General features: G+C 35.1%; 2 protein-coding genes across 2 annotated transcripts; one reads left to right on the forward strand and one right to left on the reverse strand.

Moving 5' to 3' along the window:
• Positions 1-422: 422 nt before the first annotated feature.
• PIN6 (Auxin efflux carrier family protein) lies at positions 423-7491 on the reverse strand. Its single transcript, XM_059597003.2, has 7 exons — positions 7004-7491; positions 5947-6575; positions 4037-4226; positions 3502-3587; positions 3078-3235; positions 2649-2725; positions 423-1034 (listed from the first exon to the last, which is right to left on the reverse strand). The coding sequence occupies exons 1-7, from the start codon at positions 7429-7431 to the stop codon at positions 968-970; spliced, it is 1635 nt and encodes a 544-aa protein (XP_059452986.1). The 5' UTR covers positions 7432-7491; the 3' UTR covers positions 423-967.
• A 6103-nt stretch (positions 7492-13594) lies between these two features.
• LOC132183771 (alcohol dehydrogenase) lies at positions 13595-16226 on the forward strand. The gene is made up of 10 exons (XM_059597185.2): positions 13595-13807; positions 13978-14114; positions 14235-14281; positions 14400-14725; positions 14827-14909; positions 15009-15084; positions 15279-15340; positions 15433-15528; positions 15615-15776; positions 15847-16226. Exons 1-10 carry the CDS (start codon positions 13771-13773, stop codon positions 15961-15963), a joined length of 1143 nt encoding a protein of 380 aa, XP_059453168.1. The 5' UTR covers positions 13595-13770; the 3' UTR covers positions 15964-16226.
• Positions 16227-17054: the final 828 nt, after the last annotated feature.

Below are 17054 nucleotides of genomic sequence, written 5' to 3' on the forward strand. Positions count from 1 at the left end.
ATCTAAATTAATCAGAAGTAATATAAGTCCAATTTGGAGGCGTGAGTGCTTGACAAATGGTCTATTTAAAGATACTTTTCAGCAAAAGAAACAAATTATTATGCTTAAGACTTCCGCCGCAAGAAAAGTTTCCCGGCTTTGAAAAAGAGATGTTTTTGTGTCCAAGAGCTTTATGCCCATGCAATCCAAATGCTTTCTTACCTTCTGGACGTATTGCCAACAAGAGAAATACAATTTTAAGCCAAAAATGTTCTCCGTTTCATGCATGAAAGCAAGAACCGCAACCGCAAGTTGAGTAAAGTTGTTCTTCGCATTCATTTCACACCAATTAACGTGACGTAAAGAAAAATCACTTAATATCTGTCATCTCAAACAGTATAAAATAATTATGAATGTGTGATGATTGCTTCAGATATTGCAAGACAAAAACAGAAGCTGAGATGACATTAATTTTCCTTTTTTCCTCTCTAGTCAAACATGCTTGGTTGCCACAACTTTACCCACCCCCAACAAGAAAATAAGGCTCCTACCTTAATCATATGTCATGATACTCCCTTTCCCTTTCGGCTACCACTAATACATGTACTAGGATAGCATGAAACGTAATGAAAACCCTAAATATCATCCTGTCACATTCTAATTTGACCCTAACTTTTTGGCTTTTGATAAATATCATTATCCAACCTAACCAAGTCAACATTCTCAAAGCGTTTACAATAACGGAAGGCTAGCCCTGTGATCAATACCGTTAATGATGATGACATGTCATATATATGTTGGCCAGATCCAACATAATGAGGCCGACCATGGACATAAATGGTCGGCTAGCTAGGACGACATCGTAGGGACATAATAGTTGTCGTTGAACTCCATGCTACTAGCTAGGGGCATTATACTTTGGATGCTCCATGCTTTATTGAAAACGCACCAACTTCTTAATCCTCTTTTTTTCTTTTTTGCTTTCTTTTCATAGGCCTAGAAAGATGTAGTAGAGGAGGGTTACAGGTAATGAAACTAGCATTCCAAAGATAACCCTGCAAAAGGAGAAGGGCATTGTGTTATATTTTCATCGATCTCTTCATTAGAAGTTAACAACAATTCCCAACCATTTGAATTTGAGACATTTCACTTTTAATAATTAGGGTTAATTGGACTGACATTGGAGTTACCGCCAACATAACATCAAGTTTGGAAAATGATAAATTTAACTGGAGAAGAGCCGACCCTTTCACTTAGAATGATAGAATTGTTAAAAAAAAAAAAAAAAAAAAAATTGTAAAATGACAATTCTGCCCTTCACTTAAAAGGAACCGGTTCCTCTCTGGTTGAATTAAACTAGAGAGATACCCTTTCCATCGAGTTTTCAGCTGCAAAGTAATCTTAATGCAGATGACACCTAAGTATATAAGTGATGCTAATTATCACATTAATTTTATATTGGCTAACGTATATAAGTGTGAGGTCACCCAAAGTATATATATAACTTTTCTTTTTTATTTTTTTTTAAGTGACGGTCAAGTTTATTCAAATTCTATACTATATATATTTATAGGAGTAATGCTACTTTTTATATTCATTTCACACTGGTTGACATGACAGATTTTAAGTAGTTTCACATGTCATTTACCTAAAAAAAAACAAACAAAAAAGACAACCACTAATAACACATCATTTCATGATCTTTGTGAGATAATTATAAGATAAAAATGTACTACATAACATCAATGCTCAAATAAAAAATAAAAATGTAGTATATTACTCACTTATCCTTCCTATATAAGTGATCTCCTAGGGCTGCATTATGTTGCGTGGGCAGGTTAAAAGTTCAGTAGATTTCTTATAAATGTGTTCATCAGGAAGGAAAAAAAAAATAGTAGGATTCTTCTGTTTTTGAATTAGTGTGTTTTTAGATGGTTTTAATTTTAATTTTTAAAAAATATTTTAATGTGACATTAAAGTAATAATTGTATTTATATTTTTAAAAGTTCTTTATATTCTTAATTGTTTGTTAATTTTTTTAGTTTAAGAAATAAAATAATAAAAAAGAGAAAGAAAAATAACCAAAATTTTAACAAACAAAGTTCAGGTTTGGTATGAATGTGAAATTAGATTTTATGAATACAAGGGAAATTCTCAAACCCTAGCACTTGGAAAATGGCAGCAGAGCCGACATGATTGACATGAGTGGGGTTTTAGTCTCATGGTCGATAGAAGAAGCATCTGAATGAATAGTTGTGCTACACAAAAAGCATCCCCTAATTTAAATCTAAAATTTCAGGATAATTGAAGTCTACCTAGAGATGCCTAATCTTAGCCCCCACATTATTTAGAAATAAATTAATATACCTTTAAATTCCTCAAGAGAGGCGGGTTTAAAAAACAAAACTCAGCCCGGGTATTAAATACCGCCTCAACCAATTTTTGAATTATTTATTTATTTTTTAAATATTAATTTAATAATTTGTTAAAACCGTCACATTAATATTATTAAATGGTTGTAGAATAAAAATATAATTTTTAATATTATTCTTATTTTGAATATAATACTCAAAATATTATTGTTTTCGTTGTGGTAGTGGATTTGTCAGTGTTATTATTGTTTTTATAGACATAAAAATGCTGCGAAATCAAAGTTAAATCTAACTTACCCTGTACTCAAAATGTCGGGGTGCAATCCATATTCCCTTGCAAAGACAAATGGTACAATCCCTTGTGGAAGAGCTGCCTGTAATTCAGCAACAGTATGGTTTAAGACCCCAAAATAAAGTTTTCCACCCATAAAATGCATATAAATATCCTTAAAATTAACATATGTTATTAAAACATGTATTTTTTATATAATTTGTTTTATTAAAAATGCATATAAAAATCACTTGCAGTAAGGACAAGAACATATGTTAATTTAATAAACTGTGTATATAAATTTGAAAGAAAGCTTTATCTCCCGATGCCAACAAAACAAAAAACACAAATGTAGATCGAAACAAGCATGAATTTTCTTTTTTCCTTTTTCCGCTTTAAATAAAAAAAGAATTAAAAAAAAAAAAAAATAGAATGCATACGTAGGATCACAGTACCTGTACAATGGCAGCATGTAGTTTTTCACCTCTTAATCCAACAGCAACCGATGCAGCTGACATTAATATGGGTCCACAAAGGAACCGGATCACCATCCCCATTGTTGCCCTTTTTGTCCCACAAGCAATAATCCGTGGCTGGAGGGCCATGAACAACCCTGCAATTAACAAAGTACGATTTTAATACTTTTCAGGCAGAACATAGAAGAAACATGTCAATTTCAAAAGTGCCATTCTTGGTCTAAAATCCATGTGACATCAACATTGTAATAATAAATGTACATTTACTACACTGCATGTGATTTGTATATACCCAGTTAGTAAAAACAGATCATGTATATATGAAAATGTCTACATGTGCATTTGTCATGTAATGTACATTAATCACATTTATGATGGTTGGGAGATAATATAAATAATATACCTAAGCTAAACATTGCCATCCCAAGACCAGCATCTGAGATTATTTTTATCGAGTATTTCACCAAACTCGGCATCCCTACATTCCATCTGCGACATCCATGAAACAACAATAATGTTATAATTAATATTCACTCAAAAAATAATTCTATTTATATAATTTTAATAATTTGACAATGAAAGATAGTACAAAAAAAAAAAAAAAAAGTAACCTACTCCTTTTTACAACAATGTTAGACCTACGACTTTTTTATAATTTGCTAACACATATCAACGTGGCTTCAATCATATGCTAATAGTGAAAGGTGTGTTAATAAAGAGCTTCCCTTTTTTTTTTTTTTGGCAAATTTCAAATCTTGGGTCTTTCCGTTCAGAACAAATTCTCTTAATTTCAAATGAAATTAAGTCATTTCATAATTAGATTAGATTTTGTAGTAGTTAATATATCTGAAGTATAAAATAATTAATTTCTTTCAATTTTACTTGAAATTGGGGTCGGGCACATGGGATGAGTATGGCGTTACAATTAAGAAACTCACTTGAACGAGATTAGAGACCACAAAAGGCCTAATACACTTGAGTATGTGTTTGGGTTGCGAGAAAGCTTCCGTCCAACCACGATGAGTATAAGCCTGAGGATGACAAAGGCATGTGGCATTTCCTGACCACCGGCGGCCTCCTCCTCCGGCATTTGAATTTTGGTGCTGTCTCTGAAGCTAATTTCTTTCCCTGAAAGATAATAAAATGATCAACCTTAAAGTTTGATGGCTATATCCACCTGGCAAGATTAGCGAGTGTTGAGACAAACAGACAACATAATTAGTGAATGAAAATATTGGGTTGGTGTTACCCTAATGGATTCTTTATAATAGGTCTACCAATTAGGCAATCATGTAGGCCCCCCCTCTATCATTACACACGTGCCTTCAGCAAATGATGGCACCTATCAAGTAAGATTCTGACTAAGCCAAATGTTTGATGAAAAACAAAAATAAAGATTACTTTTGACCACTTTGGTTGTTTTTTTTTTTTTTTTTTTTTTTTTTAATTTATACATATATAATATATATGTTTTATTTATTACGAGTGAAGCGTGGACAGTGCCACTTTATTCATTCCCTTTCATCATGTCGTGGGCACTTAATTAGGGAATAAGAAAAATAAATAAATGAAAATTATATAAATAGAGAGTGGGAAAAAGTAAAAATATTATTTTGATATTGTACAAAATTAGACCATGATTTTTGTATTTTAAGTGACAAAATAGAGTTCCCTACGTGGGAGAATGAGGTTTACTCTTGTATTCCATTCCTTTATTAATTATAATTTAAATAAATAAAGAACAATTATTTTTTTCAGAGCAAGAAAATGAGTTTTATTAATTAGACTAAAATCCTCGAAATCCTAGCCGTTTCTTTTGCCCATAGGTTTTTTTTACTAGCTAGTGAGCATTACGAGCAGGCATATATACTTGTTATACATGCACAATTTATATTATGATTTCTAATAATAAGTTAATCATTGAACTAAAATTTTCACATTAGAAGACGTTTTTAAATTAAAAACAAAAAAATAAATCTTCCAAACACATATTAACAACAAATCATTTTATGTTCTTTTCTATTTTCAAATCATATTAACAACACACACTGTCACACAGCCTTGTTTTTCAAAATAAAAGCATGAAAAAAAAATACATCCAAACAAACATTAACGAACAATTTTAGAACTATCTAAGATTTATTTTAATCTTGTGTCCTTTGTCATAACCTGAGCAAATTAAGAAGAGAGTTAACATGCCTTCTTTTCTGAGCAGTTCAAAAAACTAAAACACATATACTGATTTTTTATTTTTTTTTAATTCACCTAAACTACATCACTTTTTAGATGGTAAAAGTAAGTAAGTAAATAAACCGGCGACGGTAAAAAATGAAAAAAAAAAAAAAATGAAACGTGACAACAACAACTCTAGATAGAAATAAACATTTGTAGTGTTTTCCTTCCATAATCGTCCAAAAATGGTAGTCAATTTGTTCTTACAGGGATCGATCAGCCTCAGAGGGGAGAGGCGCTTGCTCTGTCAGACTCAGATTTATTCAGAAAACATCAAAGGCCAGTTGAGACAAAACGTGCAGTACACCCACCTGACAAAGGTTTACATGTCTGCTCGATATTTCTCTCGCATTTAAAAACGACACAACGTTTGTCCCCTCAAATACCTATAACATGTTTACAATTACGTTTGAGAAATACAAATTTTATTAATTTTTTTTTTTTTTTTAAATGCGTTTTTTACTATAATTTTTTATTTAACTCAACTTTCTAGTTATTACCCTCTCTAGCTAGCACAATTCCAAACAAAATGGGAGCAAACGACGAAGCAGAAAACAAACAAACAAACACAGTGATACACACACACGGCACCCCCACGTAACGTACTATTACGTACCTGCACCCATGACATCCTTGCACCCTTGTCTCTCTCCCTGAGCAAACTTTCCCGGCGAGTCCCACATCATCTTCACCCCTGAGAAAGCAGGAGACGGCTGCCGAAAAACCCTACCGGCCACTGGGGACCTCGACCATACAGGCGTGTTCGCCGCCGTGGTGGCCGTGGTAGTTTCCAGCTCGTTGAAGTTCGAGGCGCGTGGAGTAGGCTGGAGCGAGTAGGCGTCCGAAGACGCGTACCCAGATTGCCGAGGGCTCGCCGAGCGGTAGCCGAGGGCGAGCTCTGCGTTCCCGAATGCGATGTCATGTGGGAGTAGCGGTGGAGGGGTGTTGACGGAGAAGATTTCGGCGTTGGAGAGGTTGGAGGCTCTCGGGGTGATGATTATGGAAGGGGAGAGCGTTGAGTGATTGTCAGCGGCGGAGGACGTGGACCGTCGGATGCGCACCCTGATGGTCCGGCCGTTGGGGTCGAGCTCGGACTCGGTGCGTAGAGGATCACGTCCGTCGAGGGAGATCACGTCGTCATCGAGCTCGAACTTGGATATGGTGGCAGCGGCGGATCCTGGAAACTGCGTTTGGATTAGGAGGGTGGCGGCTCTGTATTCGAAGAGGAAGAGCAAGAGTGTGTACCTGCGGGTTTAGTTAAAATCAGACCTCTTCTTTTTCTTTTTCTTTTTTTATCAAAAACAACCAGAAAAAAAAATAAAAAATAAAAATAGAAAACCATATTTTGTGGAAAAATATAAGCACTTGATAGAGATCATCATGTCATAGTGAGAAATCACGTTTGAAGAAGAGAATTTTATCTGAACTAAAGTTAGAGCTAAATTCTGCTTTTGACGTATAGGTGGGACTGACACTAATTTGTGTGTTTTTCGAGCTTTTGCGCTTCCTTTCTACAAAAGGTGTAGCTAAGAGAGGAAGAGCAGCAAAAGGAAAAGGACCCATTGATGAAGCTTTCACAGGAATCAAGATGGTGGGAGTAACCAATAAAGGTTTATAATTAACATTATTCAAAATTTGAAAAAAGGAAAAAAGAGAAAATGTTTGCAATATACCAAATGATGCATTGAAGCACAACCAGTTGCACCATGAGGCTCTGAGTGAAATCCCCATACATGGCTTGAAGCAAAGGAATGCCCATGACAAGCGTGTTGGGCAAGGTGGCAACCGAGAAAAGAGTGATCAGCCAATCCAACCCACCTCTAAAGAAGATAGCCCACACCGACAGCGAAACAAGGACTAGAACCTTAGAAAACGTGTCGGCCAGTATGAACTTGGTGTCCATTTGGTACGGATTGTTCTGAGATATGAAGTGGAACGACAGCACCGGAACCGCGAACACGGCGACGAACCGGTTTATACCGGAGCACTGCTCCGGCGTGAATATCTTCCACCATTTCACTGAGCTGTATGCTACCAGCATTGCAAAATATAGAGGAACCATCGCACACATGACATTGTAGAAATCATTTCCACTTATCATCTCTCTTCTCTCTGATCTCTCACAGAGTTTTGTGTTTATGGAGATCAGTCATATGAAAGTGATGAGGAAGAGAATTGTCTGTGTTTATATAGGAGTTCATGGACGGAAATGCCCTTCAACCAATTGTTTTTTCACTTTGGAGTCACTTTAATTAATACCGGAAATCACGGTTGGTAAGCTTGATGATATATAATTTTGTAATATCGCTCACCAAAATAATTAAAAGAAGTTTCTTTTTAGGAAAAATTATAGTTTATTCTTTAAAGTTCACAGCATTTTTTAATTTGAACATCAAAGTTTTAATTTTTGCAATTCATCTCTCAAATTTTCAATTTTTTACAATTTGACCAATTGTATCCAAAACTTTTCATATTACCCCTAATATTTTATTTTTTATTTTTTATAAAAAAATTTTAAAAAAAATTCAGGGTGGCTACGACCATCTGGCCATTTTTGCACCCCCAAATTTTATTTTATTTTTTATTTTTATAAAAAAATAAAAATTAGAGGCAATGTGAGAATTTTGGGATAATATTGGTTAAATTGAAAAAATTTAAACTTTGTAGGGGTAGATTGCAAAAATTAAAATTTTGGTGTTCAAATTGAAAAATACTGTCAACATTAAAAAGTTAAACTATAATTTTTCCTTCTTTTTATTTTAATTTTTCAGTCTTTTTTAAGAATATTTCAATGGCCTCACTATTTTAATAATATATTTTTATTATTTCATTTAAATATTTTTTTTCAAAAATTTATTTATTATTTCTTTAACTATTAAAATAGGAGATAGAAAAAAAAAAATGTAAAAAGAGAAATTATTTTTTTATTCATTTGGTGAATTAATAGTATTCGCTCACCATTTTTTTGGGGGGGTCAAATTGGTAAGGTTGAAAATGAAGGTTCTCAGGCTCTTTTACCAAATTAACTCATTAAAATAACCAAAAAAAATATTAGTGTTCTGACAAGTTAAAATAAAAAAATATATATTTATATAAAACAATTAATGTTAATTAATTTACACGTGGCAAATAGGGGGATCCATTAATCTATGTGTATGTTCCTCTCTCGGTAGTTGGAGTGATGGGATTCAATTGGCATTTCCAAGTATATGGTTTGCTCTATCTCACAGCTGCAATAGTTGAACGTTGTGCTTGGTGCCTCACTGATCATTACGTCATTCATTACGGAACACCGTTGTGGTCCATGACGGAGGGTTAATTAGCCATGATGATGATGATTTTTTATTTATTTTTTTTCTTTTTCTCTTTATCATCTTTAATTTGCTGTGTATATATAACATTAATACTCAATCATTCCCAAAGAGGATTACTGATGGATTCCTCTTAATCAAAGAAATATTGAATACATGCATCTTGTACGTGTCAAGGAAAAAAATGGCATATTGATAAGAGTAATGCTACATGATCATCTCACTATCATCCTATTTTATCCTATTATATCCAATTTACAGGTAGATCAATCCATACTTACAAAAAAAAAAACAATCAAAGGGTTAATTAATAGTTAGTACTGTCACATAATAAGCATAGTGAAAATAGATCATGTGGAATGAGATCGAGTATACAATGTAAAAAGCATTACTCTATTAATAATCGATCAAGAGAAATGTTATATATTATTCCCTATTCCACTTTATTGTACTGGGCTAATGTGGCAATACACATCAATTCTTGGATTAATCATTGTTAAAATAAATAAATAAATAAATTACTGATAAACACAGCTACATCAGTCTAATGAAATAAGAATAAGATATATAGAGATGTAATATATAGCATTGTTAATTGATCAAACATGCATTATTATTACCCAAAAAATAATAATAATAGATAAATTAATTAAAAAAAAAAAAAAAAAAAAAAAACCCTCGACTGTGTTAAGTTCTAGCTGATATAGTCAGAAAGGACCACAAAAATGTGACCCTTGGTGTTTTGGACAATAAGAATCTTTCAGGTACATGAAATTAATTACGTACATGTATAACATTAGTAGAAACAGTATAACACAGCAAAAGAGGAAGCTAGCTAGGTTTAGTGCTCAAATATCATGGGAGATGATTAATTTAGGGTAGGAAATGAACACAAATAACACAGATCAATAAGTCGTCAGAGTATATATCACGAATCAATGAAATTGCTGCATAGTACTGCAGTAGTTGATGGACCAATAGAGTGTTAAGTTTGTTTAAGGAAGGATTCTTTCCTAAAGGGTGGAAATTCACATGAATGGCCCTTTGTCCCTAGCTATATATAACCTATTTAAAGGCTTGCATGCAGCTCTTCACAAACAGTTACAACCCATGAAATGGAATTCTCACCTTGTAAGTTGTAAGCCTCCATAAAAGTTACCGTCTTTCTATAGATATTACAGAGTGGTAATATTTGGGGGGAAAAGATTACAGGTTTTCTTGTTTAATTGAGAGAAACAGTAAAGAGGAGACACAAAGTAATGAAAGTGACAAGCCACCGGCCCATTTCCAAAGTTGTTACCATTCGAAAGAAAAGGGTTAATTTCTCTGTTGCTTAGGAGCTGGCCGGTGATCAGGAGCCAAGTAAAGAGACCCTGCTAATTCACAATGTCCCACCTACAAAAAAACCTCTTCTGCTCTCACACAATGGAGTTCAGAGATTATGACTTCTTTCCATATGGTAAGTGAGATCATTGAGAATCTAGAAAGAAAACTTCAAATCCAATGTTAATGATCGCCCAATGGCCCCATGCCTTGTTTACTTCTATGCAACAATGGGCTTTTGCTCCAACCTTTTCATATATAAAAAAAATTCTATCTTTTTTTCTTCTTTTTCTTCTTCCTTTTTGCCAAAAGTTTATTGTTTAAAGCTTCAGAAAAAAGTAAACTTGGATACACCGTAAAAGTGAGGAACAAAGGTTAACCAACCTTTTCGGTTCTCATTAAAATGGCACTTGCTTTCCATAAAGTTTGCTTACTTTAAACCTAGCTAGCTACCTCGGGATATATTGAACCTCATGATCAGCTGTGGTTATACCTAATATATTTCCCTTAAACTTTCTTTGGATACACTTTATATTTTTCAAAAGATCTGTTGTTCATTAGTTAAAAAGAAGAAGAAAAAAAAAAAAGATCTGGCCCCTCAACATGAATTTGCAGTAGGTTGAAAACCCAGTTCTTCAACAGTAGTTGCTGACGTCAAATTACAACATGATTGGGCGGACAGAAGGAAGGAGTAATGGAAGGAGAATTGGATGCTCTTACTAGAAAGAGACACAAGAGAGAGGGAGCTAGGGGCCAGTTTTACATTTGGGTAATAAAAAGTGGATGGATTTGGAATAAGAGGAAACTTCTCCCCATTTCCTGAAATATTTTTTACCCCCACCCATCCTTAATCCTTCATCGATGGGGACTTTAGGCTTTAGACAGAAGAGGGAGAGAGACTTATCATCATAGGCATTAAGGCAGCGGAAGTGCAAAGCAGATGGGACAAGAGGGAGTAGGGACCTGAGAAAGAGCCACTGTCTGCGACCATCCAACAATGTTTGTCCTCTTTCTTCTGTGTTTCATTTGATAACGATATGACATGTGGCGTGGGTGGGTCCCTTTCCCCTCCTCATTAGGTGGCAGCGCATGCCCCGTCTGCAACGGCCGGCCCAATCAGTCTCTATCTGAAACTGCTGGGCTGGGCTCCACCACAATCTTTTACTACTTCTTCTGTCCTTTGACTCTCCTGTGGATTCTGCACCTTTGCTTTGGGTCACTGTTCACAAATTACACGAGGCCCATTCAACCTTATTCTTTTATTTATTATTATTATTTATTTTTTATTTTTTGTGGCCAAGCACAAAAATATTTTCAAACTTTAATTTGGTCATTTCTTTTTTGCCAAAATATTTTTGGATATATATATAGACCGAGAGAGTCACTCTTTCTTAAAGGTATTATAGTTTTTACTACACTTTTCTTATAAAATAACGTGATAATCTATAATTGGACTGGTGTTTTTTTTTTTTTTTTTAGTGCTACGTTAGGGAATATGCACTTGAGAGCTTAGAAGTGGAAGTGTATATAACATTTCTCTCGGTAAAATGATTACTACATGTTCTTAAACTTAAAGATTAGCTCCGTTTGTTAAAAAAAAAAATCTAATAGAACATGGACAGAATGATCAATTTGATAATCGCAAAAGAAACTAAAGGAGCTAAAAGATAAATTGGAAACTTTGAAAACAATTCTAAATTATAGGGACAAATTCAATAATATTAGCCCAGCCCATAAAAGATAAAACTATAAAATTGAACACAAGCTTGGTTATTTTGGGAACACACTTCAAAAGAAGAGCTCCTTCCAATTTCTGAAAGCACTTTGCCTGAACGACCAAATTAAACAAGAGCACACAAGGCCCAAGAAGCAATAGCACAAGAAATAAGCTGGAAATGGGCCATGGCCTGCAGGCCAAGAAAAGGGAAGCCTGAAAGAATAACATTTTTCTTTGGAGCAAGAACCAGACAGCCTGGGTGGTTGGTAGAGCTGCTTGAGGAACCCATCTATGGAGTAATGGAGGAGTAAATGGGAAAGGAATAATAAACAAGCTTAGCCTTGGGTGGGTTTCATATGGTTTTGTAGTGAGAGAATTCGGGCTTTGCTCCATTGATGACTACCTCAAGAGAGGAGCAAAGAGTAAAATTTACGTCATTTTGTAAGAGTTTCTTTTATAAAATATTTTGTAAGCTTAGCATTTTTCTTTTTTATTTGTTCTTTTCTCTAAGTTTAAGGATTCAAAAAGAATGACGTTAGAGCTCTAATTGTTAATTTGGTAGTCGATGTGACATAAACGTGAACAAAAATGCTACATGCACTTCTAAGTACATACTCTTTAACATTTATTTGGAAATATGCAAGCAAAAATATCAGGGTGGTGTTGTTTTTTCTGGGGCAAATTGTCCAAAGGTGTTAATGGTTAGGTCAAAAACAAGATATCCGATGCAGCCTACAAATGCCCCAAACTATGCTAGACTGGACAATCGAATCATATAATCCGTCTCTTCAAAACAATGTATCAGAAAAACTGATTTGGGAAGGAAAAAAGAAAAAAGAAATGCAGTGGAATTGAATCAAACAAGCTGTCAATGTCATGATCAAAAGGGGGCTACATAATTATTTAGTTTATTTTCTTTTGGATGTGGATCAATTCCTGTTGGTACTCCTGTGGTGTTAACATCAACCAGAACAGGAAAGAAGCCTTTGGAAGGATTAGGAAGTGGAGTTTTTAAAGTGATCGATGCAGACAAACCACAATCAAATCGAAGAAGAAAGGAGGGGACAAAGTTCAAAAAGTTTTGGCTTTAGTCAGTTGGAGAGCTTTATGGTTTAATAGTGATTGGTTCTCAAGCCAACTTGTTAATTTTGATACCCAGGTCCCCATTAAATTGCCTAGTTTTTTTACCATCTTAAAAATAAAGCGAGTATTTTCATAACAGACTAAGCTTGATACGCCAATATGAATTGCTACCCTATATATGAATTGCCTAATTTTTTCAGTTTCTTAAAAAAATTTTTTACCCAAAGTTCCAAATCTTTCAAACAAGTTGCAATTTGGAGCTTTTGGTGAAAATTTTGTAATTACAAAATCTAGTTATTGATTGAGCAAGGAAAGAAAAAGGGGTAATTACATTTTCTTTCCAGGAACTACAACGCATTGTCACTTTGCCCCCATGAACTGACAACCCTACTGTCCGACCCCATCAAACTATCATTTTGTGCCCAAAACTCCACTTCCATCAGTTAAAGACGTTAACTAAAACGGTCAATCCGTCACTTTGCCTCATAAACTATAATGCTTTGTCCCATGAACAACAACGCATTGTCACTTTAACCATCTGAGTTAACGCATTTGACTGATAAAAGTGGAGTTTTTGACACAAAATGGTAGTTTGATGGGGTCGAACAGTAGAATTGTTAATTCATGGGGACAAAGTGACAATGCATTGTAGTTCATGACAAAAAAAAGAAAAAAAGAAAGAAAGAGGTAATTACCCCAAAGAAAAAACAAAAGGAGGGAGAAAAATGTACATTTTGGGGTCCAACCCCACTAGACGCATGCTTACGAATGAGAGTGATATTTTATCTTACGAGGACAAAATTCTTTGAAATGACAACTGTGACAAGGAACAGTACCATAGTCACCATTGATAAAGCTTCATAGTTTCACAACTCAATCAGACTTCTATCTCCTTCCTTCCTTCAATTCTCTACAACTAGGCAATATTTCCCAGCAAGAAGAAAACTCATCGACTGCCAAAACATTTTTTGATATTTTAGATTGTCGGTGAGACTAAAAAGAAAGGATGTCAAGCACTGCTGGGCAGGTCATACGTTGTAAAGGTGAAAATCACTGGGATTTTCTATTTAATTTAATGACAGTTCCTCAACATGGTTGATAAATTTAGAAAAATATGCTCGATCTCTGTTTAAATTTCCCTTCTGTTATTGGGTTGTGAAGTTTGATCAATTCTTTTCACAAAGTGATCATGAGGCCTTTTATCTTTGTGTAGCTGCTGTTGCATGGGAAGCAGAGAAGCCGCTTGTGATTGAAGAAGTGGAGGTGGCACCGCCACAAGTAGATGAAGTTCGTATAAGGATTCTCTATACCGCTCTGTGCCATACCGATGTTTTCTTCTGGGAAGCCAAGGTAGCACATTTATCATTGCTTCTCAAAAAGCAGCAACACCCACCTTAAAATAGTGAGAAAAACGATGATGTTCAAGGAAAAGAGTTTCTGATTCATGTTTGATGGATTTGTATCCTGCAGGGACAGAACCCTTTGTTTCCAAGAATCTTTGGCCATGAGGCAGGAGGGTGTGTAAATTTCTTTCAAAGTGGATTATAATTCCCTATACTTGCTTCTTGTCGATCGTTAGTATTTTCAATGGAATCATGTTTATCTTTTTATTTTCTTTCTAAAATGCATAAAAAGGATCGTGGAGAGTGTTGGTGAGGGCGTGAAGGATCTGAAACCAGGCGATCATGTCCTCCCAGTGTTCACTGGGGAATGCAAAGAATGTGCACACTGTAAATCAGAAGAAAGCAACCTGTGTGAGCTTCTGAGGATAAATACTGACAGGGGGGTGATGCTGAGTGATGGAAAATCTAGATTTTCAATCAATGGAAAACCCATTTACCATTTTCTTGGGACTTCCAGCTTCAGTGAGTACACAGTGGTTCACGTAGGCTGTGTTGTCAAGATCAATCCATTGGCTCCTCTTGACAAAGTTTGTATTCTCAGTTGTGGAATCTCCACAGGTAAGAACCATATATGAGAATTAATTCCCTATACTTGTATAGTTTTCTGTTAATAAATAATTTTATAGAACCCATTTTTTGAGTATATATTTGTTGTATAGGCCTTGGTGCCACTCTGAATGTTGCAAAACCGAAAAAAGGCTCGACAGTGGCTGTCTTTGGATTGGGAGCTGTAGGCCTTGCTGTGAGCTCATGCCCCCCCTCCCTCCCTCTCTCGAATCTTTTTAGCATTTCTTTTGCCTAAATTTTAACCATTAACACTATGGTTCTTCGTTGTGATTAGGCTGCTGAGGGGGCCAGGATTTCTGGGGCTTCAAGAATTATTGGTATTGATCTACATCCGGATAGAATTGAAGAAGGTAAGCATACAAGAAAATTCACACAGATTTTGGTTGAAAACTTTTGAAGAATACAAGTATTCTTCAATCAGGTTGGAACAAATCCCAAAACTCCAGGAATTGTTGTTGCCTGCTAATTAAACATTTGGATTAGAAGAAGAAAGCTCTTCTTATATTCGATCTTGCTAAGAAAAATTCACTTTGCTTGTACACAGCAAAAAAGTTTGGTGTGACTGAGTTTGTGAACCCAAAAGACCACAAGAAACCAATTCAAGAGGTTTGTATAAGTCCAAGGACTTTTGTTCACCATTTTCTGCCTTTTGTATTTGAAGTTGTTACAGAGCACCTGGCTTGTGAATTGGTAATTAGGTGATAGCAGAGATGACAGACGGAGGAGTGGACAGAAGCGTGGAGTGCACAGGAAATGTTGAGGCCATGATTTCTGCATTTGAATGTGTTCATGATGTATGCATGTTTTTCCTATATTTCTATTCTCTTCTGTTATATGTTGGTTTGGTCCTTTTCATGTTGAGTCGAAACTGTTACGGCAGGGTTGGGGGCTCGCCGTTATTGTGGGTGTGCCTCGCAAAGATGCTGTCTTTAAGACAAACCCCGTAAACTTTTTGAATGGGAGGACTCTCAAGGGTACCTTTTTTGGTAACTACAAGCCTCGCTCTGATCTTCCCTCGGTGGTGGAGAAATACATGAACAAGGTAATCTTCAATCTCTCAACCACTTATTTTGATTATCTCAACCAAATTGATGACCCAATTATTGTCCCAGGAACTTGAAGTGGAGAAGTTCATCACCCATCATGTCTCTTTTGCGGATATAAACAAGGCCTTTGAGTACATGCTGAATGGACAAGGCCTTCGGTGCATCATCCGTTTGGACGAATAGGAAAGCTTTCATGTTGTGCCTCTTAATAAGTGAAGCCCGATCAAGTTGCCCCCAAAATGCTCTGTTCAAGAAGTCATCCATGCAGGCTAAATCACAATTTTGCATCCCCTTTTGATCTTGGTAGCTGCTGCCAGTTCATGCATGTAAACTGTGCAAATGACCATCTCATCTGGAAAGATTTTAATACGAGGCACTAATTATCAAACTCTTGTGCTGTTTTTGTACATTGTCCTTCGTAAGGAATGTAATCATATTTTCACCTATCTCCATCTCTCCGATTCAATTCAATTATGCTATTAAGCTTGACATGCAAGAAACAAATCCAAATCCTTTAGGTTTCTTGCCATGCCTAATACTATAAAGTGATGTCTTGGACTATAATAATGGTACCCAGAAAACTCTAATCTTCTCCAATTCCACCATTCCACCTTATGCGTTTGATGAGCACTACCCAAATGAATTTGTTCAGGGTTTCTAAATAACATTGAGTTAAGTTAGAATTTTTTAAACCCTGTTAAATTAGGGTGTATCAAATCAACTCAACTACCATATAATCATTAATAACCCTTCTTCTGTGTAAATGGAGTGAAATTTCTTTGCAAATAAATAATACTCTCATCTCTGCTTTCTCTCCAAAGTGTGTGATGTCACCACCTCAATCTGTTCTTGTGCGAGTAACCACCAGTGATCCATCTCAATAACGCCTGTAGCCCTAAATCCAATTCACCCACCGTTTTAATTTTTGAATCCCTTTCTTGCATTAAATGAAACTGATATCAAAGCAAACCCAGAGGTCTGATCTCAATTAATTTTGTATGAGCTAACAGAGTTAAAAAATCCGAAATATATATATATATATATATATGAAATCAACTCAATGACATTCTCTTTTAATGGAAGGCCTGTATAGTAATAGATTCAGGTTCAATTTCATATTCTACTATATAAAATATTGTAATAAGTGTACCAAATGACATCTTTATCTACCCTACTTAGTGTACTACAATGCTAGAAGAAAGACTATGTCCTCCTTGTATCCTCCCAATCTAAAATTGATGTCTTTCAAAATTACCATTAAATTTGTAAATCAT

The sequence above is a fragment of the Corylus avellana genome, chromosome 7, assembly GCF_965113065.1.
Source record: "Corylus avellana chromosome 7, dhCorAvel1.hap1.2, whole genome shotgun sequence".
Taxonomy (NCBI): domain Eukaryota; kingdom Viridiplantae; phylum Streptophyta; class Magnoliopsida; order Fagales; family Betulaceae; genus Corylus; species Corylus avellana.